This window comes from Salvelinus alpinus, chromosome 35 (assembly GCF_045679555.1).
Source record: "Salvelinus alpinus chromosome 35, SLU_Salpinus.1, whole genome shotgun sequence".
NCBI lineage: Eukaryota > Metazoa > Chordata > Actinopteri > Salmoniformes > Salmonidae > Salvelinus > Salvelinus alpinus.
The window spans coordinates 16745301-16771568 of NC_092120.1; the positions used below are offsets into that span (position 1 = coordinate 16745301).

Consider the following 26268-nt stretch of genomic DNA (forward strand, 5'->3'; position numbering starts at 1 on the left):
TCGCCGGATGACTCATGACTTAGCTCTTTTGTGGGGAGCTCTATACACTTCCAACAGCGTGAAATGATCTTGAAATGTCCACTTGGAGCAGAGTAAGCCATAACACTGCAGTTTTAGATGGACATATTTATTGCCCAGCCCTGACTGACAGCCACACAAAATCATCCCTGCAGCACTGAGTGTGTGTGTGCCACGTGGGTGTGTGGCACGTGTCTGCACACCGGTTTGTGTCAAGAACGCTGCTGGGTTTTATGCGCTCAACAGTTTCCCGTGTGTATCAAGAATAGTCCACCACCCAAAGGACATCCACCCAACTGTGGGAAGTATTGGTGTCAACATGGGCCAGCGTCCCTGTGGAATGCTTTCAACACCTTGTAGAGTCCATGCCCCAACAAATTGAGGCTGTTCTGAGGGCAAAATGGGGAGGGGGGGGGGGGGGGTGCAACTCAATATTAGGAAGGTGTCCTTAATGTTTTGTACACTCAGTGTATATTTATGCATGCATAAATGACCACTTCTACAATCATGCATGTGAGAATAAGTAAAGTGTAACTGATGTGTGTGTGTTCACACTACCAATTTCAGAGGACTATCACAGTCAGTCAGTCAGTCAGTCAGGCAATGGGACACCAGGATGGAAACCTCTCTAGATCAGAGAGAGCCTAGGAGTGTGTGTGTAATAAAAGGCAGATGGAGACCTTGATCGGGGCATGTGTGGGGCGGGATGGGCCACCAATCAAAGTGAATAACTGAATATCAACATTGCATAAGAACCAGGGCAATGACACAGCAGTTGTACAACTGAATGCCTTCATCTGAAATGTGTCTTCCACATTTAACCCAACCCCTCTGAACCAGGGAGGTGCAGGGGTGGGGGGCTGCCATAATCGACATCCACGTCTTCGGTGCCTGGGGAATAGTGGGTTAACTGCCTTGCTCAGAGCCAGAACGACAGATTTTTACCTTGCCAGCTCAGTGATTTGAACCCAAAGCTCTAACCACTATACTGTGTAAGTGTACGGTATCTGTTAGATATTGGGGGCTTTTATATGTTACCTGCCGTCTTGACTGTACTGCAGCACAGCTCAGTAGTGATTTTCTTGAACTAAAGCTATAGACCAAAAGGCTATACACTGAGTGTACAAAACATTAAGAACACATTCCTAATACTGAGTTGCACCCCCTTTTGCCCTAAGAACAGCCTCAATCCGTTGGGGCATGGACTCTACAAGGTGTCGAAAGCGTTCCACTGGGATTCTGGAAAAATGTTGACTCGAAATACTTCCCACGGTTGTGTCAAGTTGGCTAGATGTCCTTTGGGTGGTGGACCGTTCTTGATGCACACGGGAAACTGTTGAGCATGAAAAACACGGCACCGTTGCAGTTCTTGACACTAACCGGTGCGCCTGGCACCTACTGCCATACCCCGTTCAAAGGCACTTAAATATTTTGTCTTGCCCATTCACCCTCTGAATGGCCCACATATATAATCCATGTGTCAATTGTCTCTAGGGTTAAAATCCTTCTTTAACCTGTATCCACCCCTTCATCTACAATGACTGAAGTGGATTTAACAATTGACATCAATAAGGGATCATAGCTTTCACCTGGATTCACCTGGTCAGTCTATGTCATGGAAAGAGCAGCTGTTCATAATGTTTTGTACACTCAGTGTACATCCAGCATACTGAGCATCATTTTCTTATTGATCTTGATTATTAGAGGCCAATCTCTCACCGAATCACCAGGATCTGACATATACTATCTATAAAACCTGATCATAAGCAGAAATACAGTTTGTCAGATTATTTTATTCTACCCCAGGAGATTCTCCCAGGCTACTGTTAGCTAATGTTGAGTCGAAACATGCTTTTGTAATACTTCTGCAATGTCGCATTTATCAATATTGCATTGCTGCTATTGTTTTTGTTTCATGTGAGTTGTGGTTTTCGTTGTTGGTCCGTGGTGTGTAACGAGGAGCAAACAGACGCTGCACTTGACATATTCATGAAATTGCTTATTCCAGTTACTAATAAGCATGCACCCATTAAGAAAATGACTGTAAAAACGATTAAATTATGTGTGGATTGATGAGAAATGTAAACTTGTATGGTTGAGAGGGATGAGGCAAAAGGAATGGCAAATAAGTCTGGGTAAACAACCGATTGGCAAACGTATTGCAAATTAAGAAATCATGTGACTAAACTGAATAAAAAGAAGAAGAAACTACACTATGAAACAAAGATAAATGACATGAAGAATGATTGTAAAAGCTTTGGAGCATCTTAAATGACATTTTGGGAAAAAAAGGCAAACTCAGCTCCATCATTCATTGAATCAGATGGCTCATTCATCACAAACCCGACTGATATTGCCTACTACTTTCATGATTTTTTTCATTGGCAAGATTAGCAAACTTAGGCATGACATGTCAGCAACAAATGCTGACACTACACATCCAAGTATGTCTGACTGTCACGATCGTCGTAAGAAGCGGACCAAAGCACAGCGTGGTTTGAATACATTCTTCTATATTTAATGAAGAACACTTAAACATAAACAACAAAACGAATAAGATGAACGTGACCGCTATATAAACACTGTGCTAACATGCAACATAACATAGACAATCACCCACAACCCACAAATGACAATAGGCTACCTAAATATGGTTCCCAATCAGAGACAACGACTAACACCTGCCTCTGATTGAGAACCATATCAGGCCAAACACAGAAACAGACAAACTAGACATACAACATAGAATGCCCACTCGGATCACACCCTGACCAAACAAAACATATAAACACACAAAGCAAACTATGGTCAGGGCGTGACAGTACCCCCCCCCCCCCCCCCCCCCCAAGGTGCGGACTCCGGCCGCAAAACTTGAACCTATAGGGGAGGGTCTGGGTGGGCATCTGTCCGCGGTGGCGGCTCTGGCACTGGACGTGGACCCCACTCCACCATAGTCTTAGTCCACTTTCTTGGCGTCCTTTGAGCGGCGACCCTCTTGAAGGGACCCACTGGACTGAGGGGCGCCTCTGGACTGAGGGGCGCCTCTGGACTGAGGGGCAGCTCCGGACTGAGGGGCAGCTCAGGACTGAGGGGCAGCTCCGGACTGACGGGCAGCTCCGGACTGAGGGACAGCTCAGGACTGAGGGGTAGCTCAGGACTGAGGGGTAGCTCAGGACTGAGGGGTAGCTCAGGACTGACGGGCAGCTCCGGACTGACGGGCAGCTCAGGCGGCGCTGGACAGACGGGCACACCTGTAGGGAGGAGACGGAGAGACAGTCTGGTGCGTGTGGCTGCCACAGGACCCACCAGGCTGGGGAGACCTCCAGGAGGCTTGGTGTTAGGAGGAGGCACCTGAAGGACCGGGCTGTGGGGGAGCACTGGAGCTCTGGTGCGCAGCCTTGGCACCACTCCCCCAGGCTGGATAACTACTCTAGCCCGGACCCTCCAGAGTGCAGGCACAGGTTGAACCGGGCTGTGGGTAAGCACTGGAGATCTAGTGCCTACTACGCGCACCTCTCCCTTAGGCTCCACTCCCACATTTGCCCGGCACGAGCGGAGCGCAGGCATAGGACGCACTGCACCCTCCCAGCGCCCCGGAGACACAGCACGCAGAGCCGGCGCAGGATACCCTGGACCGAAACGGCGTACCGGCGACCAGACACGCTGAGCAGGCACCATACGCCCTGGCTGGATGCCCACACTCGCATGACACTTTCGGGGGGCTGCCCTATAGCGCACCGGGCTATGGGCACGTACTGGCGACACCGTGCGCTTAACCGCATAACACGGTGCCTGACCAGTAACGCACTGCTTATAATAAGCATGAGGAGTGAGCTCAGGTCTGCTACCTGGCTTAGCCACACTCCCCGTGTGCCCCCCCCCAAACATTTTTTGGGGGCTGCCTCTCGTACCTGTCGCGCTGCCGTACTGCCTCCTCATATCGCCGCCGCTCAGCTTTCGCTGCCTCCAGCTCTGCTTTGGGGCGGCAATATTCCCCAGCCTGTGCCCAGGGTCCTTCTCCGTTTAAAATCTCCTCCCATGTCCAGGAGTCCTGAGATTTCGGCCGCTGCTGCTGCTGCTGCCCATTGCCACGCTGCTTGGTCCTTTTTTGGTGGGTGATTCTGTCACGATCGCCGTAAGAAGCGGACCAAAGCACAGCGTGGTTTGAATACATTCTTCTATATTTAATGAAGAACACTTAAACAAAAACAACAAAACGAATAAGACAAACGTGACCGCTACATAAACACTGTGCTAACATGCAACATAACATAGACTATCACCCACAACCCACAAATGACAACAGGCTACCTAAATATGGTTCCCAATCAGAGACAACGACTAACACCTGCCTCTGATTGAGAACCATATCAGGCCAAACACAGAAACAGACAAACTAGACATACAACATAGAATGCCCACTCAGATCACACCCTGACCAAACAAAACATATAAACATACAAAGCAAACTATGGTCAGGGCGTGACACTGACCAAATTATGAAAGACAAGCATTGCAATTTTGAATTCCATAAAATGAGTGTGGAAGAGGTAAAAAAATATATTGTTGTCTATCAACAATGACAAGCCACCGGGGTCTGAGAACTTGGATGGAAAATTACTGAGGATAATAGTGGACGATATTGCCACTCCTATTTGCCATATTTTCCATTTTATCCTACTAGAAAGTGTGTGCCCTCAGGCCAGGAGGAAAGCAAGAGTCATTCCGCTACTTAAGAATAGTAAAGCCTAGTGGTTAGAGCGTTGGCCTAGTAACTGAAAGGTTGCAAGATCGAATCCCCGAGCTGACAAGGTAAAAATAGGTTTTTCTGCTCCTGAACAAGGCAGTTAACCCACTGTTCCTAGGCCATCATTGAAAATAAGAATTGATTCTTAACTGACTTGCCTAGTACAATTGTGGGGGCTGTTTTGTTAGACTTCAGTGCGGCTTTTGACATTATCGATCATAGTCTGCTGCTGGAAAAACTATGGCTATGGCTTTACACCCCCTGCTATATTGTGGATAAATAGTTACTTGTCTAACAGAACACACAGTGTGTTCTTTAATGGAAGCCTCTCCAACATAATCCAGGTAGAATCAGGAATTCCCCAGGGCAGCTGTCTAGGCCCCTTACCTTTTTCAATCTTTACTAACGACATGCCGCTTTCAGTAAAGCCAGTGTGTCTATGTATGCGGATGACTCAACACTATACACGTCAGCTACTACAGCAACTGAAATGACTGCAACCCTTAACAAAGATCTGCAGTAAGTTTCAGAGTGGGTGGCAAGGAATAAGTTAGTCCTAAGTATTTCTAAAACTAAAATCATTGTATTTGTGACAAATCATTCACTAAACCCTTAACCTCAACTAAATCTTGTAATAAATTATGTGGAAATTGAGCAAGTTGAGGTGACTAAACTGCTTGGAGTAACCCTGAATTGTAAACTGTGATGGTAAAAACATATTGATACAACAGTAGTTAAGATGGTGAGACGTCTGTCCATAATAAAGCGCTTTTCTGCCTTCTTAACAGCACTATCAACAAGGCAGGTCCTACAGGCCCTAGTTTTGTCGCACCTGGACTACTTTTCAGTTGTTCAGCCACAAAAAGGGACTTAGGAAAATTGCAATTGGCTCAGAAGAGGGCAGCACAGCTGGCCCTTGGATGTACACAGAGAGCTAACATTATTAATATGCATGTCAATCTCTCCTGGCTCAAAGTAGAGGAACGATTGACTTCATCACTACTTGTATTTATGATAGGTATTGACATGTTGAATGCACCGAGCTGTCTGTTTGAACTACTGACACACATGCATACCCTACAAGACATGCCACAAGAGGTCTCTTCACAGTCCCCAAGTCCAGAACAGACTATGGAATGGGCACAGTACTACATAGAGCCATGACTACATGAAACTCTATTCTACATCAAGTAACTCATGCAAGAAGAACAATTAGATAAAAAAAACTGTTAAAAATAGACCTTATGGAACAGCGGAGACTGTGAAGCAACACAAACATAGGCACAGACACATGTATACACACATGTACACATGGTTTTGTATTGTAGATATGTGGTAGTAGTGGAGTAGGGGCCTGAGGGCACACATTGTATTGTGAAACCTGTGAATGTATTATAATGTTTTAAAAATTGTATAACTGCCTTCATTTTGTTGGACCCCAAGAAGATTAGCTCCTGCCTTGGCAGCAACTAATGGGGATCCATAATAAATACAAATACAAATTGACATAGAGACCTGTAAATTAAGCCTACAAGGCTAATAATTCTCGAATCCGATTTAGATGTTCATCCGTGTTTCTCGAACGTCAAATTTCGAAGTTGTTCTGAAAGTTACATTTCAAAGTGTTTAAGGTTCAGTTTAGGAATGAACTCCTAATTTTTAGGGTTAGTGTTAAGTTTAGGCATTAACTTGAAATCTTAAGGTTAGGCATTAACTCTGTTACGGTTTAGGATAGGCAGATCTTAAGGTTAGGCATTAACTCAGAATGGTTAAGGTAAGGGTTAAGGTTTAGGATAGGTTAAAACTAAAATCTCAAAAACAACTTTGTATCTCTGGATTCGAACATGCAACCTTTTGGCACCGGAGGTAGCAGCTTAAAACAACATTTAAAAAATATATTTTTTTATCACTGGATTCAAAAAGACAACCATTGGCAACAGAGGCAGATGCATAAGCATATCAACCATCCCCATCCACAAAGCCTTAGCAAAGCCAAAACCTACTTGGAGGTGATATATTGTATTTTTGGGGTGGGCATGATCAGTGTGTGTGTCAGCAGACAACAAGAAAAAATTTGTATTGAGTCTATATGAGTGCAACACAGTAGAACTACAGTATTGGCAAACCTACAGGACATGCACAAATTCTACAATATCAGTGATCTACAGTGCCTTGCAAAAGTATTCATCCCCCTCTGCGTTTTTCCTGTTTTGTTGCATTACAATCTGTAATTTAAATTGATTTTTATTTGGATTTCATGTGATGGACATACACAAAATAGTCCAAACTGGAGAAGTGAAATGAAAAAAATAACTTATTTTAAAAAATTATAAAAAAAATAAAGAAAATGGAAAGTGGTGCGTGCATATGTATTCACCCCCTTTGCTATGAAGCCCCTAAATAAGATCTGATGCAACCAATTACCTTCGGAAGTCACATAATTAGTTAGATTAAGTCCACCTGTGTGCAATCTAAGTGTCACATGATGTCAGTATATATACACCTGTAGCCGAAAGGCCCCATAGTCTGCAACACCACTTAGCAAGGGGCACCACCAAGCAAGCAACACCATGAAGACCAAGGAGCTCTCCAAACAGGTCAGGGACAAAGTTGTGGAGAAGTACAGATCAGGGTTGGGTTATAAAAAAATATCCAAAACTTTGAACATCCCACGGAGCATCACTAAATCTATTATAAAAAATGGAAAGAATATGGTACCACAACAAACCTGCCAAGAGAGGGCTGCCCACCAAAAGTCACGAACCAGGCAAGGACATTAATCAGAGAGAACACCATCTCCACAGTGAAGCATGGTGGTGGCAGCATCATGCAGTGGAGATGTTTTTAATCGGCAGGGACTGGGAAACTGGTCAGAATTGAAGGAATGGTGGATGGTGCTAAATACAGGGAAATTCTTGAGGGAAACCTGTTTCAATCTTCCAGAGATTTGAGACTGGGACGGAGGTTCACCTTCCAGCAGGACAATGACCCTAAGCATACTGCTAAAGCAACACTTGAGTAGTTTAAGGGGAGACATTTAAATGTCTTGGAATGGCCTAGTCAAAGCCCAGACCTCAATCCAATTGAGAATCTGTGGTATGACTTAAAGATTGCTGTACACCAGCGAAACCCATCCAACTTGAAGGAGCTGGAGCAGTTTTGCCTTGAAGAATGGGCAACAGTCCCAGTGGCTAGATGTGCCAAGCTTATAGAGACATACCCCAAGAGACTTGCAGATGTAATTGCTGCGAATGGTGGTTAAATTTTTTCATCTTATTTCTTGTTTGTTTCACAATAAGAAATATTTTGCATCTACAAAGTGGTAGGCATGTTGTGTAAATCAAATGATACAACCCCCCCCAAATCTATTTTTATTCCAGGTTGTAAGTCAACAAAATTGGAAAAATGCCAAGGGGGTGAATACTTTCGCAAGTCACTATATTATAAGATGATGTATTTGTAAGGTGTCCATGTTAGGACCATAAAAATATCATTATAAACTGGGTGGTTCGAGCACTGACTGCTGATTGGCTGAAAGTCGTGCTATATCAGACCATATACCATTGGTATGACAATGGTATATATATTTGTACTGTTGTAATTACGTTGGTAACCAGTTTAAAATAGCAATAAGGCACCTCAGGGGGTTGTGGTATATGGCCAAAATACCACGGCTAAGGGCTGTATCCAGGCACTACACGTTGCGTCGTGCTTAAGAAGAGCCCTTTGCAGTGGTATATTGGCCATATACCACACCCCCCTTATTGGCCTTATTGCTTAATTCTATTTCTATGATTAGGACAGCCTCAGTGTCACAAGGAGTTGGTGTATGTACTGTATGCACGTTTGCCAATAGGCCTTTTCTCAGTGGCTTTCTAACAGGGAATCTCTTGGTTCTCCGGTCCAATAGGGATGTCCTGAAGGAGACCATGGCAGCGGATGAACAGGGTCTGAGAACTGGAGAGAAGTGGACCCTGTTTGGAAATGAGGCTGAGAAAGTGGAGGTGGAGGTGCTCAGGGAACAGCGTTATGTCCGCCAACGCTGTGACCGCATGGCCTTGCGTAGGCAGGTAAGAGTGTGCTCTGATCTCATCCCATACAGATATACACGGGCACTCCGGACACTGAATTATAGGCCTACGGTATTGTGAATTCAGTACGGCCAAAAGTATAAAAACAGTTGCCAAGTTGAGAATCAACATGGTCTCATTTAACTATTGTAGTTTTATGTCGCCAACACTGACATCCCTACATTTCCTCATGGCTTACTGAGAATTACGTTTCTTTGCCTTACGTCAGTTGACCAGTAATCAAATCAAATCAAACTTTATTTGTCACATGCACCGAATACAACAAGTGTAGACCTTACCGTGAAATGCTTACTTACAAGCCCTTAACCAACAGTGCAATTCATAACAATAACCAGGCTGTATTACAGGGGGTACCGGTTCCGAGTCAGTGTGCGGGGGTACAGGTTAGTTGAGGTAATTAGGGGTGAAGTGACTATGCATAGATAATAAGCAGCGAGTAGCAGCAGTGTACAAAACAAATGGAGGGGGGTGCATTTGAATATCAGCTGTAAGTGCATTTGAATACCAGCTGTAAGTGTATTTGAATACCAGCTGTGTCTATCCGTGTTCCAGGCTGAGCAGAAGGCTTCCATCCATTTGAAGTATCTGGAGGACCTGAGTCAAAAGGCCCCAGACTTCCCTATCCCACTGAGAGCCCACATGGTGTGGGAGGGCATGGGGGTCAAACTCTCCTGCACCATCCAGGGATGCCCACCCCCTAGGGCCACCTGGTAAGCACTCACACTTAAGGCTAATGACCTCCATTGAAAATCTCTGAAGACGGATAGGTTACAGTATGCTACACAGGTTTTGCCGTGTCAACCTTTGATTCCTGAATTGGAATATTGCTCTGATATTTTGTGGGTGAAATGACCTCATTTGCTTCGGTATAAGCCTTGGCAATGTGTGTAACCGTCAGCCTTGATAAGCAGATGCACTAAAAGACTAGCTGATGAAAAGAATATGTGTTCAGTATTCATGCCTGAGCATAGTCGGAGCTGTGGACCAGATGACCTGCGGCTTATGAGTTGAACAATCCCAGATGGGACGCATGCATCCCAATGAGCTCCGAGAGTCTTGACTCGGCTGAGACGGAGCGCAAGAAGAAATGGGAGATCAAAAGCCATCTATATGCTAAAGGAGTCATGTTAACTGTTGCGTAGCATAGATTAGCATAATTAGCAACGGGCGTGAACATTGAAAGGCATAACAGTGGTCATGTTTACATTTAATTGGGATTTTTGTTAGTTTATACCTAGACATTTGAGCTGTTATTAACTCTCTCCTTCCCAGGTATAAGGACGGAGTACCCCTGAGTGCCTATGGCCAGGCTTGGAACTACAGTCTGAAGCAGACGTTTGGCCTCAACACGCTGGAAATCAGAAGGTAACCGAAAGGATTTTCAAACGTGTGCCTTTAGCACGCTGCTGTTCAAGACGTTGTAGTTACCTCCTCTTCCATTTCCTCCTCCTTCCTTCTGAGTGAATATGAGAGTGAGCTACAGTGCATTCAGAACGTATTCACACCCCTTGACTTATTCCCCATTTTGTTGTGTTACAGCCTGAATTCAACATGGATTAAATCGTTTTTTTCCCTCCTCCATCTACACACAATACCTTGTATTTTAGTGCCTTGTTGCAAACATGATACATGTTTTGGAATATTTTTTATTATGTACAGGCTTCCTTATTTTCATTCTGTAAATTAGGTTAGTATTGTGGAGTAACTACAATGTTGTTGATCCATCCTCAGTTTTCTCCCATCATAGCCATTAAACTCTGTAACTGCTTTAAAGTCACCATTGGCCTCATGGTGAAATTCCTGAGTGGTTTCCTTCCTCTCCAGAAACTGAGTTTGGAAGGACACCTGTATCGTTGTAGTGACTGGGTGTATTGATACACCATCCAAAGTCTAATTAATAACTTCACCATACCCATCTAACAATAGGTGCCCTTCTTTGCAAGGCATTGGAAAACCTCCCTGGTCTTTGTGGTTGAATCAGTGTTTGAAATTCACTGCTCAACTGAGGGACCTTATAGATAATTGTATGGGTGGGGTACAGAGATGAGGTAGTCATTCAAAAATAATGTTAAACACTATTATTGGACACATGCAAGTCCATGCAACTTATTATGTGACTTGTTAAGCACATTTTTACTCCTGAACCTATTTAGGTTTGCCATAACAAAGGGGTTGAATACTTATTGACTCAAGACGTTTGAGCTTTTCATTTTTAATCAATTTGTACTAATTTCTAAAAACATCATTCCACTTTGACATTATGGGGTATTGTGTGTAGGCCAGTGACAAAACATCTACATTTAATCCATTTGAAATTCAGGTTGTAACAATACTTTCTGAAGGCACTGTACATGAGAATGTTGACATGTCTTGTGATTTAGCTTTGGGCTCAGCCTGGAGCCAAGATGGTGGCACAAACACATGAGTCACCACCCTTCCCCATCCCCAGGTGCTCTGTTGAGGATGCTGGGGAGTACAAGGTGGTTGCCAAGAGTTCTCTGGGTGAAGCTACTACCATTGCCACTCTGGTGGTCAACTGTAAGTAGCTGCTGATTCTGACAACTGTCATGGACATGGTGTTCCTAATATGGACACCGTACATGCAGATTGCTCCTCTGCCTCAAATTCAGATAGATCATGTTAAATTGGTAACCATGTCACATTTCCCCCTTTCCTGCTCCATACTAGTCCATACTTGTTTTACTCAAGTGAGACAACCTAAGGGGATGCTCATTCATACTTCTATGGTATATAAATCACCATTCATCCGTACCAATTAATTCCAATTCATCTTGATCCAGTTTCCATCTGCAGTGATGGTTTGCACCTAGATGACTGGCGTTCTATTCCTTATCAATAGCCTACACCTTCAATCTAAACTGATTAGTGCAATACATTACATGCCATTACGAGTGAAAAAACACGTGTAGCTTAGCGCTTAGAGCATTGGGCCAGTAACTGGAAGGTCGCTGGTTTGAATACCCTACCAGACAAGGTCAGAAATCTGCCGATGTGCCCTTGAGCAAGGCACTTAACCCTAATGTGCACCAGGGTCGCTGTACTGTTATGGCTGACACTGTAAAACAACACACTTCACTGCCCCTATAAAATATATTTTTATTAATGGGTTAGTCCGCGTATTAACTAACCAAAAACCTACGGTGTCTGCAGTCTACTGCCCACATTAACAGAACGTCAGTAATTAATTAATTAAACTATGAACCTTTTCCCCAAGCTTCTTAATGGCCTAGAAACAGTGTGAGGGTGCCCTGACAATACCGGGACACTCCTTCTCCTAGATCAATTAAATGGTGAAGGGGGGGCCAAGCTCTCCTATTCACCTATCATCCATATTTCACATGCTCACGTTTTCCTTTCGATTGTTTGAAATAGGCTCAAGGGAATATTAGTTGTGACGTGTATGAAAGTGGCTTTTCCAGGATTGATTTGTCTCTCTTTCTCCCTCCTTTCCCTCTATCTCTCTGCACCCCCCCACCCCACCCCTCTCTCACCTCCTTGTCCCCCCACTCCACGATTCAGCATATCAAGGAGCTGAGGCCGCAATCAAGCAATCCTTGACCCCAAGTAGGTTTCATGCAGTGTCTAATGAAAAATGTCCTTTTTAATTTCTCTGCCGCCTTTTGAAGTTCACTCTCTTCTCCTCCGCTAAGACTGAGCCTTTGAAGACACTGACAACTCTGAGGCTCTGCTGCATGTGCTCTGACATGGTTTGGCTGACTGGATGCAAGGATGGATTGGATGGCAAAGGGGTGCTTATGGTTCATTGGAGTGCGCGTTGAGGGAGTGTGTGTGTGTGTGCACATGAGTGTGCACATGTGTGCGCCTGTATATAAAGAGGTTGATTGGGAGGGGTAGGTGAACAAATCGCTTCCATTTCAGCGCCAGTCAGAGTCATGTATATTTCAGCACAGAGAGAGAGTGTGCGATTTGTTCACTTTTGCTGGCAGCTTAGCCTATATGTATAATGCTCCTAAGCCATTCTCCAGATATTGAGCAAGTAGAGAGGCTGGTTGCACCCACAGGGAGACCATGCAGAGTAGTGATTAGACACTGACTAATAACCAAAAGCTTATTTATATAGATTGTTTAGCACTGCTCTGTTGCCTTAGTAAATGACTTGCTCTTCCTAGATTGTGTCAGCGTCACACACGACTGGATCAAACTGTTATTGACAATAACAAACTCACTGTATCACACACTGTTTAAAGTGGTGTGCAAGTCACAATCAATGGACTCAGACAGTGGTGTCCTCTGCATGTTTGAAACGAAATAGCAATCATTCCGAATGAAGCTTTATCAGCATGTAATGCCATCCATACACACTGGCTGAGGAGAAAATGGGATTTGAATTGCAGAATGACATTAGTGTGGTGCTGAGACTTCAGTTTGTCATGCGGAGCAGGGAGACGGATACTATTATCCGATGTGCATTACTCCCTAAAACAAAGAGCAACCCCAGCACATTTATCATAATCATGACGGGGACATGCAGGGAATGACTGAAACAGAGAGAAAGTTTGGGAGAGATGGGGAGTTATTCAATTGATGTGCATCCGAATGATTGCCCTGGTCTGTTATTTAGACAGAGATCATTATGGAAACATGTCGGCGACCTTTCAGATCTGTTGGTGGGAATGGGATCGGACAAGGCCTGGTAGTTTTCACTTTTATCTCACAATTAGGCTAGACCCTGTTTGTCGACGGAAAAGGGGAGCTCCGAAAAGGAGTTTTATGTTCGTAAATGAGCTTTTATTGTTTAAATACATTGTGAAAGAGATGGGTGTGTTTTTCACTATTTAATCGTGGAATGGGGTTGTTCAGTGTATTTGTTTTACATCTATCACTTGATTGTTTTGTTTCAAAGAGACAAATAATCATGTTTTTTTGCTAAGTGCTATACATCCGTCTCACTCTCAGAGAAATAATTAGTACTGATAGGTTTTACACAGTCAAATGTAACAAATAACTAAATTGTTTATAAATGACTGTACATACGACACATACAATATTCAAAACGTGTTTTTAAAAACATGAATCAATACAGTTATATGAGATCTGTATATAAGACATTTACATTTGACATTTGAGTCATTTAGCAGACGCTCTTATCCAGAGTGACTTAGAGTAAGTGCATTCATCTTAAGATAGCTAGGTGAGACAACCACATATCACAGTAAACTATACAGTATACAAACATTCCATTCGAGCTACATACTGGATATATAGCGTTTTGCAAAAAAATTCAAACATTCATACTCATCTAAAATCTGAGAACAGTAATATTTTACACACATATGAAGGTACCCATAAGCAATGATTTAGGACGAAAAAACACAACTGTGAAACAATTGTGGATATAGCGTTTTGAAAATAAACGTTTTATTTAGTGCGTTCGGAAAGTATTCAGACCCCTCGACTTTTTCCACATTTTGATTTGTTACAGCCTTATTCTAAAATGTATTTAAAAAAATATATAAAAATCTTCTCATGAATCTACACACAATACCCCATAATAACAAAGCAAAAACATAAAAAATGGAAATAATACATTTACATTAGTATTCAGACCCTTTAATCAGTACTTTCCCGAAGCACCTTTGGCAGCGATTACAGCCTTAAGTCTTCTTGGGCATGACGGTACAAGCTTGGCACACATTCTTCTCTTCAGATCCTCTAAAGCGCTGTCAGGTTGGATGGGGAGCGTCGCTCCACAGCTACTTTCAGGTCTCTTCAGAGATGTTCGATCGGGTTCAAGTCCGGACTCTGGCTGGGCCACTCAAGGACATTCAGAGACTTGTCCCGAAGCCACTCCTGCGTTGTCTTGGCTGTGTGCTTAGGGTCGTTGACCTGTTGGAAGGTGAACCTTCACCCCAGTCTGAGGTCCTGAGCGGTCTGGAGCAGGTTTTCATCAAGGATCTCTGTACTTTGTTCCGTTCATCTTCATCTCGATCCTGACTAGTTTCCCAGTCCCTGCCACTGAAAAACATGCCCACAGCATAATGCTGCCACCACCATGCTTCACTGTAGGGATGGTGCCAGGTTTCTTCCAGATATGAAGCTTGGCATTCAGGCCAAAGAGTTCAAACTTGGTTTCATCAGACCAGAGAATCTTGTTTCTCATGGTCTGAGAGTCTTTAGGTGCCTTTTGGCAAACTCCAAGCGGGCTGTCATGTGCCTTTTACTGAAGAGTGGCTTCTGTCTGGCCACTCTACCATAAAGGCCTGATTAGTGGAGTGCTGCAGAGATGGTTGTCCTTCTGGAAGGTTCTCCCATTTCCACAGAGGAACCTCAGAGCTCTGTCAGAGTGACCATCGCATTCTTGGTCACCTCCCTGACCAAGGCCCTTCTCCCCCGATTGCTCAGTTTTGCTGGGCGGCCAGCTCTAGGAAGGGTCTTGGTGTTTCCAAACTTCTTCCATTTAAGAATGGAGGCCACTGTGTTCTTGGGGACCTTACATTTACATTTAAGTCATTTAGCAGACGCTCTTATCCAGAGCGAATTACAAATTGGTGCATTCACCTTATGATATCCAGTGGAACAACCACTTTACAATAGTGCATCTAACTCTTTTAAGGGGGGGGGGGGGGGGTTAGAAGGATTACTTTAACCTTCAATGCTGCAGATATTTTTTGGTAGCCTTCCCCAGATCTTTGCCTTGACACAATTCTGTCTTGGAACTCTACGGACAATTCTTTCGACCTTCTGGCTTGGTTTTTGCTCTGACATGCACTGCCAACTGTTGGACCTTTTATGAACAGGTGTGTGCCTTTCCAAATCATGTCCAATCAATTGAATTTGCCACAGGTCGATTCCAGTCAAGTTGTAGAAACATTTCAAGGATGATCAATGGAAACAGGATGCACCTGTGTCTAATAGCAAAGGGTCTGAATACTTGTGTAAATACGTATTTATTTATTTTTAAACCTGTTTTCATTATGGGTTATTGTGTGTAGATTGATGAGGAAAACAATGAATTTAATCTATTTTACAATAAGGCTGTAACATCACAAAATGTGGAAAAAGTCAAGGGGTCTAAATACTTTCCCAAGGCACTGTATAATGTCTCAGGAATAATGGACCTTTTCAGAAATGGTAAAATGTTTCTCTCAATCGCATGTCTCTCATTAATCCTAATGTTCACCCCCTTGTGAGGGAGGCCTTTTCAGGAACAAGGGTGCATGTGTGTGAGAGAGGGAGTAAGTGTGTGTGTGTGTGTGTCCTTCGTGCTTGTGTGCGTGCGTGCGTGCATTCCTGAAGATGAAAAATATCCCCCCTTCAATTACTAATACATGCCAGTTGGCGTATCTGGGCCTTCGTCCAGTTAATTAAGGTTCCTCTTTGCTTTGTGCATTTTTACTCGGCTGCCACAAGTGAGAGAATCTGAGGGAGAGCAAAGCTTGTTACTCATTGCTTGCTGAGAATAATGGGATGTGTTATCCCATTATTCTCTAGTGTCTTCCATAGTACGCAGATGGCAAACCTCAACTTCATCTGACATAACGTCATCATGAGGGTGGAGATGTTGGGGAAATGAGTTCTCATCTCGGTGGATTATTTCCCATCTATATGTTTGTTCTTGCTCATTTCTCTTATTTTGCCTTCTCCTCCTCTTCTTCACCCCAACTTTCCCACCTCCACCTGCCTTTCCCGCTTTCTTTTTGTCTTACTCTTCCTCCTCCCCCCACCCATCCTCCTCCTCCTTCCTCTGTAGTTGCAATGCTGGAGCGGGAGGCTCTGTTTGAGTTCAGCTTCCCTCCGACCTGGGCGAAAGAGGAGGAGAATCTGACCCTGCAGTGTGCCTTCTCCTCGGCCCTGCTGCCCTTCCAACAGGACGTGGCCTGGTTCAGAGATGGTGAGTGGAAGTGGGTATTAGCTTGGTCTGTTATGTTTGTGCGGTCTTGTCAACTCCTATCGACAACGACTATAGTTGGCAAGACAGTACAAACAGATCTGGGACCAGGCTAGTATGAATTCTTCCCCAATATCAACTAGTATTGGCATTGTTGGCTGTATCATCTAAACTGTATACAAGCCATACTTTATACACAGAATGTACAAAACATTAGGGACACCTTCCTTAAATTTAGTTGTACCCCCTTTTCACCCTCAGTACAGCCTCAATTCGTCGTGACATGTACTCTACAAGGTGTCGAAGCGTCCCACAGGGACGCTGGTCCATGTTGACTCCAATGCTTCCCACATTTGTGTCAAGTTGGCTGGATGTCCTTTGGGTGGTGGACCATTCTTGCTACACATGGGGAAATGTTGAGTGTGAAAACCCCAGCAGCGTTGCAGTTCTTGACACACTCAAATCGGTGTGCCTGGCAACTACTACCATACCCCGTTCAAAGGCACTTAAATGTTTTGTCTTGCCCATTGACTATCTGAATGGCAAACACAATCCATGTTTAAATTGTCTCAAGGCTTTAACATTTTTCTTTAACCTGTCTCCTGCCCTTCATCTACACTGATTGAAGTGGATTAACAAGTGACATCAATTAGGGATCATAGCTTTCACCTGGATTTACCTCAGTCTAAGTCATGGAAAGAGCTGGTGTTTCTAATGTTTTGTACACTCAGTGTTATTTCAGGTGAATCTCCAAAAGCCTTCCCACTGGGCACAGACGTCAATTCAACATCTATTCCACATTCGTTCAACAGAAATGACGTGGAAACGACATTGATTGAACCAATGTGTGCCCAGTGGGCTGTTTTTATAGCCTTGGCTTCTTTGTATTATTCTGATGCACATCACTTGCTAGAGGGTGCTGGGCCCAAGAAACCTGGTATAAATGAAGTAGGACCCGCCCACAGGAATGCCACCTCCCTTCCACAGGAGTCCAACTGCGCCAGTCCAGCAGGGTGGAGCTTCAGACCGCCCTTCGCTCCGCCTCCCTCACCCTGAAGGGCGTGCACAAGGAGCAGGAGGGCATGTACATGGTGCGTCTGCGTACCTGGGAGGGGGTCAAAGAGCATAAAGCCTACATTTTTGTCAAAGGTAGGTTCTGGGATGTTTTGTGTGTATCTGTGGGCCTGGTGTGAGGTTGCATGTTCCCTATAACATTCACAATAGCAACTCTGAGTTTGGAGTGTTCATAGTTTTTCTGGTGAAAATGTGGCCATCATACCTTTGGTGTCAGTGGTGGGATTTCGGTGCCAGTAGAGGCACTATACCAACATTAAGGCAATAATAAGAAACCACAATGCCAAGAGTAAGGCAGCTGCCAGCTGACATGTTAAGATCTTCAAGCAACTAGCCAACACTACAATACAAGTAGCTTCTTCCCAAAGTTGCCTGGAGGCCTTGAGATACGTCTGGGTCCCACAGGTGCCTGTGGTTGGGTTTAGCAGTAGTGTGTTTCGAAACAAACCTAACACTTCCACACTTTATTGAAACCCACCAGATTCACAGTCACTTCACAGTCACGTCCACTGAATGTTTCATGACTCCAGTCACCCACACCTCCCCACCCCCTTGTCCCTCCTCTCTCCCTCATCCCCATTGCACTGCATTGTATTTTCTGTCTTATTAAAAAATCTTGGTCCTTAACTGCTGCTGGAGTTAGAGTCATTAGGGAGTGGAAGTGGATTTTTTTCTGAATTTGCATTACAAATGGGTGGTAAGAGAGAAGAGACCAGGGCCGTGTTTGGTTTAGTCTTTTAGCTTATCAGAGGGAGAGATGGAGGGAGGGAGGGCAGAGGGAGAGAGAGACACACATAGGGACCTCTTCACCACCGAGTACAGCAAAGTAAAATTACAGACTGAGGGTGTCTACTAGTTCAACATGGTCTCAATAGAATACGTCAAAATAGTGAGATGTCTGACATTTGACCGCAAGGACATTTGTGAACAGTCATACTGATACCTAGGCAATTGGTCACGACTCATCGGCCTTAAAGCTGAGTCGCCCAAGCCAAGGCACATGTGTTGTTGTTTTGTTTAACAAACAGAAGAGATGCGTATCCAGCGGCGTGTTAAAGAAAATCACAGTACCTACTCCGCTATGGCAAAAGTTACGTACGTCTTTTGTTGTTGTAATATCGCAAACGGACGTGGCAGTTTCACCGCAACGGATTCCAACTTCAATGTCTCACACTTGCAGCATAAACTGTAGGAAAGTTGGAAAGACATTTTGCCTGACATTTCTCTTCTCTTTTGTTGGTGCCAAAGCAACAGTCTCTCAAGCCTCAGAGAATAGAAAACGGGTCTAATACATGTCACATCTTATCTCTTTAATCCTCTTAACATAATTCCCTCGTTCCTTCTCTCTCTCCTATCTCTCACTCCTATCTCTCTGTCTCTATCTCTCACTCTATTTTTCTCAGTCTCTGTTTAGTGCTCTCGTTTGCGCTGTCTTTATAACTAATGCAGATTTGATGACCTGTTAATCTTACCTCCAGACAACGCACCTTGCTTTCACATGGCCGCTCCAGACAGACATCGTGGGAGTGTTTAATTGAACTGCTGTGGATTACATTACCTTGCTGGCTTTTAATCCTCCCTCTCTCCCTCTCCCCCTCTCGCCCACTCTAATTTTTACTCTTTACACTTTCTCTGTCTCTCTCTTTCTCCTTTTTTCCCCATCTCTATTTCCCTCTGTGTTTCTCTCCGTGTCCCTGTCTCTCTCTCCTTCTCTCCGTGTCCTCTCCCTCTCCAGCCTTTTAATTCAATTTCAATTTAAGGGGCTTTATTGGCATGGGAAACATATGCTTACATTGCCAAACCAAGTGAAATAGATAACAAACTAAAGTGAAATAAACAAAACAGTAAACATTACACACAAGTTCCAAAATAATAAAGACATTTCAAATGTCATATTATGTATATATGCAGTTTTGTAATGATGTGCAAATTGTTAAAGTACAAAAGAGAAAATAAATCATCATAAATATAGGTTGTATGTAGAATGGTGTTTGTTCTCCACTGGTTGCCCTTTTCTTGTGGCAACAGGTCACAAATATTGCTGCTGTGATTGTACACTGTGGTATTTCACCCAAAAGATATGGGAATTTATCAAAATTGGATTCGTTTTTTGCGAATTCTTTGTGGGTCTGTGTAATCTGAGGGAAATGTGTCTCTAATATGGTCATACATTTGGCAGCTCAGTTTCCACCTCATTTTGTGGGTAGTATGCACATAGCCTGTCTTCTCTTGAGAGCCAGGTCTGCCTTTGGCGGCCTTTCTCAACAGCAAGGCTATGCTCACTGAGTCTGTACATAGTCAAAGATTTCCTTAATTTTGTGTCAGTCACAGTAGTCAGGTATTCTGTTTAGGGCCAGATAGCATTCTAGTTTGCTCAGTTTTTTTGTAAATTCTTTCCAATGTGTCAAGTAATTATCTTTTTGTTTTCTCATGATTTGTTTTGGTCTAACTGTGTTGATGTCTCTCTCCCCCTCCCCTCTTCTTACGCCTTCCCCATTCCCTCCCCTACTCAGATGCGTCTGCAGTAGTGTCCGGTGGTCCAGGCTCTCCTCTGGACCTGAAGGTTTCTGATGTACAAAAGGACTATGTCTTCCTCACCTGGGAGCCTCCCAGTGCTGATGGAGCCTACCAAGTGGAGGGTTACTTTGTGGAGAGGTACTTTTCGACTGTAACACCGGTGTTTCACTAGTGTATGCACCGTTATGTTATACTAGGGGCATTGTGTTTACATAGCTAGGGCTGACAGTGGGGACTTGTGAAGAGCAGAATCACCACCACTGCATAATCAAAACAATTGCTCTGTGAGGTGTTAAAGTTCAGTTAGCCATTGTTATTTAAATGTGAAGAGGCCTTTAGGGCTTTGTATGAATACTGTACCAAGGACATAGGTTGAGGACTCGTATAACCTTTTCACACTACCGAGCCAAGCTGTAAGTTCAAATAATCAAATGGATGAGTGATGGCTGTGCGGCATAGGCAAGATGCAGTAGATGGTATAGAGCACAGTATATACATATGAGATGTAACGCTTGTCGTGGTTGGAAGAAGAGGAGGACCAATGCGCAGCGTGGTAAGTGTCCATATTGTTTTAATACGAATAATGAACACTGAACACTGAACAAAAACAATAAAACGACAAACGAACACTCCTGTACGGTGAAACAAAACACAGAACAGAAAATAATCACCCACAACACACAATGAAAAACAGGCTACCTAAATATGGCTCCCAATCAGAGACAACGACTGACACCTGCCTCTGATTGAGAACCATACTAAGCCCAACACATAGAAATCTAACAACAGAACAAAACAAAGAAAAACAACATAGAATGCCCACCCCAACTCACGCCCGGACCAAACTAAAATAAAGACATAACAAAAGAACTAAGGTCAGAACGTGACATGAGATGAGTAATGTAGGGTATGTAATCATTATATAAAGTGGCATTGTTTAAAGTGACTCGTGATACAATTATTACATCCAATTATTCATTATTAAAGTGGCTAGAGATTTGAGTGAGTATGTTGGCAGCAGCCACTCAATGTTAGTGATGGCTGTTTAACAGTCTGATGGCCTTGAGATAGAAGCTGTTTTCAGTCTCTCGGTCCCAGCTTTGATGCACCTGTACTGACCTCGCCTTCTGGATGATAGAGGGGTGAATAGGCAGTGGCTCGGGTGGTTGTTGTACTTGATGATCTTTTTGGCCTTCCTGTGACATCGGCTGATGTAGGTGTCCTGGAGGGCAGGTAGTTTGCCCCCAATGATGCGTTGTGCAGACCGCACCTCCCTCTGGAGAGCCTTACGGTTATGGGCGGAGCAGTTGCCGTACCAGGCGGTGATACAGCCCGACAGGATGTTCTCAATTGTGCATCTGTAAAAGTTTGCGTGTTTTCGGTGACAAGCCAAATTTCTTCAGTCTCCTGAGGTTGAAGAGGCGCTGTTGCGCCTTCTTCACCATGCTGTCTTTTTGGGTGGACCATTTCAGATTGTCCGTGATGTGTACGCCGAGGTACTTAAAACTTTCCACCTTCTCCACTACTGTCCCGTCGATGTGGATAAGGGGGTGCTCCCTCTGCTGTTTCCTGAAGTCCACGATCATCTCCTTTGTTTTGTAGACGTTGAGTTTGATGTTATTTTCCTGACACCACACTCTGAGAGCCCTCACCTCCTCCCTGTAAACCGTCTTGTCGTTGTTGCTAATCAAGCCTATTACTGTAGTGTCGTCTGCAAACTTGATGATTGAGTTGGAGGCGTGCATGGCCACACAGTCATGGGTGAACAGGGAGTACAGGAGAGGGCTGAGAACGCACCCTTGTGGGGCCCAAGTGTTGAGGATCAGCGGGGTGGAGATGTTGCTTCCTACCCTCACCATCTGGGGGCTGCCCGTCAGAAAGTCCAGGACCCAGTTGCACAGGGCGGGGTCGAGACCCAGGGTCTCAAGCTTAATGACGAGTTTGGAGGGTACTATGGTGTTAAATGCTGAGCTGTAGTCAATGAACAGCATTCTTACATCGGAATTCCTCTTGTCCAGATGGATTAGGTCAGTGTGATTGCGATTGCGTCGTCTGTGGACCTATTAGGGCGGTAGGCAAATTGGAGTGGGTCTAGGGTATCAGGTAGGGTGGTGGTGATATGATCCTTGACTAACCTCTCAAAGCACTTCATGATGACAGAAGTGAGTGCTACGGGGTGATAGTCATTTAGCTCAGTTACCTTAGCTTTCTTTGGGACAGGAACAATGGTGGCCCTCTTGAAGCATGTGGGCCCAGCAGACTGGGATAGGGATTGATTGAATATGTCTGTGAACACACCAGCCAGCTGGTCTACGCATGCTCTGGGGACACGGCTAGGGATGCCGTCTGGGCCTGCAGCCTTGCGAGGGTTAACACATTTAAATGTTTTACTCACATTGGCCACGGTGAAGGAGAGCCCACAGGTTTTGGTAGCGGGCCGTGTCAGTGGCACTGAATTGTCCTCAAAGCGAGCAAAGAAGTTGTTTAATTTGTCTGGGAGCAAGACGTTGGTGTCAGCGACTGTGCTGGTTTTCTTTTTGTAATCCGTGATTGACTTTAGACCCTGCCACATACGTCTCGTGTTTGAGCCGTTGAATTGCGACTCTACTTTGTCTCTATTCTGACGCTTAGCTTGTTTGATTGCCTTGCGGAGGGAATAGCTACACTGTTTGTATTCGGTCATGTTTCCGGTTGCCTTGCCACGATTAAATGCAGTGGTTCGCACTTTCAGTTTTGTGCGAATGCTGCCATCAAGCCACGGTTTCTGGTAAAGGACGGTTTTACTAGTCACTGTGGGTACAACATCACCGATGCACTTGCTAATTAACTCGCTCACCGAGTCAGCATATACGTCAATGTTGAGATGTTTGTTTCTGTCGGCGCGATGCGTGAAGAAACCGAGTGGCTGTACCGACTCTGATAACATATCCCAAGTGAGCCATGTTTCCATGAAACAGAGAATGTTACAATCTCTGTCTCTCTGGAAGGCAACCCTTGCTCGAATTTCATCTACCTTGTTGTCAAGAGACTGGACATTGGCGAGTAGTATGCTAGGGAGCAGTGAGCAATGTGCCCGTCTACGGAGCCTGACCAGAAGACCGCTCCATCTGCCCCTTCTGTGGCGCCGTTGTTTTGGGTCGCCTACTGGGATCAGACCATTGTCCTGGGTGGTGGTCCGAACAGAGGATCCGCTTCGGGAAAGTTGTATTCCTGGTCGTAATGTTGGTAAGTTGACGTTGCTCTTATATCCAATAGTTATTCCCGGCTGTATGTAATAATACTTAAGATTTCCTGGGGTAACAATGTAAGAAATAATACATAAAACAACAAAATACTGCATAGAAGAACGCGAAGCGAGGCGACCATCTCTGTCAGCGCCATCTTGATGGCATCGGAGAGGAAGGCAGACGTTTAATGCATCCCCGACCTATTGTGCTTTTTTGTTTGTTTATTTGCGTTGTTTGTAACTTATTGTTTTCCTTATTTTGTACATAATGTTGCCGTCTCTTATGACCGAAAATAACTTCTAGACGTCAGGACTGCGGTTACTCACCAAGGACTAGCAGAATCCTTTTTTCCTTTCACGACTCTGACGAGCCCGATGCAAAGGATATACTGCTTCCTCGGGAACAGGCCCAGATCCCCGCGATTTGCGTGATGAGGAGGCAGAAAAAAAGGGGCCAAAGTGCGGGCTGCCTTCTGAGAATTCGTAGGCGATCGAATAAACCCCCACTTCCTTCCATTCTGCTAGCAAACGTGCAATCTTTGGAGAATAAAATTGACGAGCTACGCAGAAGATTAAACTACCAACAGGACATTAAAAACTGTAACATTTTATGCTTCATGGAGTCGTGGCTGAACGACGACAATATCAACATACAGCTGGCTAGTTACACGCTATACTGACAGGATAGAACAGCGGCGTCTGGTAAGGCAAAGCGCGGCGGGCTATGTATTTTTGTAAATAACAGCTGGTGCACGATATCTAAGGAAGTCTTGAGCTATTGCTCGGCTGAGGTAGAGTGTCTCATGATAAGCACACTATCTACCTAGAGAGTTTTCATCTGTATTTTTCGTAGCTGTTTACATACCACCACAGTCAGAGGCTGGCACTAAGACAGCATTGAATGAGCTGTATTCCGCCATAAGCAAACAAGAAAACACTCACCCAGAGGCGGCGCTCCTACTAGCCGGGGACTTTAATGCAGGGAAACTTAAATCCGTTTTACCAAATTTCTATCAGCATGTTACATGTGCAACCAGAGGAAAAAAATTACTCTGGACCACGTATACTCCACACACAAAGACGCATACAAAGCTCTCCCTCAACGTATGTACATACCCCAATCAGAAGCCATGGATTACAGGCAGCATCCGCACTGAGCTAAAGGGTAGAGCTGCCGCTTTCAAGGAGCGGGACTCTAACCTAGAAGCTTATAAGAAATCCTGATATGCCCTCTGACGAACCATCAAACAGGCAAAGCGTCAATATAGGACTATGATCGAATCATACTGCACCGGCTCTGACGCTCGTTGGATGTGGCAGCGCTGGATGTGGCAGCGCTTGCAAACCATTACAGACTAAAAAGGGAAGCACAGCCTGAGAGCTGCCCAGTGACATGAGCCTACCAGACGAGCTAAACTTCTTCTATGCTCGCTTAGAGGCACCAGCTGTTCCGGAAGACTGTGATCACTCTCTCCACAGCCGATGTGAGTAAAACCTTTAAACAGGTCAACATTCACAAGGCCGCAGGGCCAGATGGATTACCAGGACGTGTACAGCGAGCATGCGCTGACCAACTGGCAAGTGTCTTCACTGACATTTTCAACCTCTCCCTGTCTGAGTCTGTAATACCAACATGTTTCAAGCAGACCGCCATAGTGCCTATGCCCAAGAACACTAAGGTAACTTGCCTAAATGACTACCGACCCGAAGCACTCACATCTGTAGCCATGAAGTGCTTTGAAAGGCTGGTCATAGCTCACATCAACACCATTATCCCAGAAACCCTAGACCCACTGCAATTTGCATACCGCCCCAACAGATCCACAGTTGATGCAATCTATTGCACTCCACACTGCCCTTTCCCACCTGGACAAAAGGAACACCTATGTGAGAATGTTATTAATTGACTACAGCTCAGCATTCAACACCATAGTGCCATCAAAGGCTTCTAAACAGCTTCTACCCCCAAGCCATAAGACTCCTGAACATCTAATCAAATGGCTACCCAGACTATTTGCATTGCACCCTCACCTCCCCCTCTTTACACCGCTGCTACACTCTGTTGTTGTCATCTATGCATAGTCACTTCAATAACTCTACCTATGTGTACATAATACCTCAACTAACCGGTGCCCCCACACATTGACTCTGTACCCCCCTGTACCCCCCTGACTCTGTACCCCCCTGACTCTGTACCCCCCTGTATATAGTCTGGCTATTGTTGTTTTACTGCTGCTCTTTAATTACTTGTTACTTTTATATCTTATTCTTGTCCGTATTTTTTTAAACTGCATTGTTGTTTGGTGGCTCGTAAGTAAGCATTTCACTGTAAGGTTCATTTCACTCTACTACACCTGTTGTATTCGGCGCATGTGACTAATAACATTTGATTTAATTTGAAACTGGCCTGCTTACCTGTACGTTCAGTCTAATTGATAAGAGTTATCTTAGACATAAGCTATCTTTGTTTACTCCAAATCAACAACACACAGCAAACAAGACTAAACTGTTGGGCCACAACTTACTCGGATGTGTGTGAGGAAATTGGATCGGGGAGATAAAACCCCAGCCAACTTTGATGTAATATCCATTTGGCAAAGCCCAAAGAATATGGATGATATGCGTGATAATAATTCAACATGGAACACAGCGTTAACTGAATCAAAGCCCTCCCATTGGTAACAGGTGCTCACTAATCACTAAAGCTGATCGATGCGCGCGCGCG

General features: G+C 44.4%; 1 protein-coding gene across 2 annotated transcripts in view; it reads left to right on the forward strand.

The window, feature by feature from the left end:
• The window catches only part of myom3 (myomesin 3), a 71213-nt gene that overhangs the window by 14628 nt on the left and 30317 nt on the right, over window positions 1-26268 (forward strand). For both annotated transcript variants that reach the window (XR_011672716.1, XM_071383695.1), the window contains exons 4-11: window positions 8676-8835; window positions 9409-9566; window positions 10129-10221; window positions 11306-11394; window positions 12397-12441; window positions 16589-16729; window positions 17714-17875; window positions 20314-20455. Coding sequence is in view for 1 of the 2 variants with exons in the window: in XM_071383695.1 (XP_071239796.1) it covers window positions 8676-8835; window positions 9409-9566; window positions 10129-10221; window positions 11306-11394; window positions 12397-12441; window positions 16589-16729; window positions 17714-17875; window positions 20314-20455 (990 nt within the window). In the remaining variant the exon portion in view is untranslated. The remainder of the gene's footprint in view (window positions 1-8675; window positions 8836-9408; window positions 9567-10128; window positions 10222-11305; window positions 11395-12396; window positions 12442-16588; window positions 16730-17713; window positions 17876-20313; window positions 20456-26268) is intronic.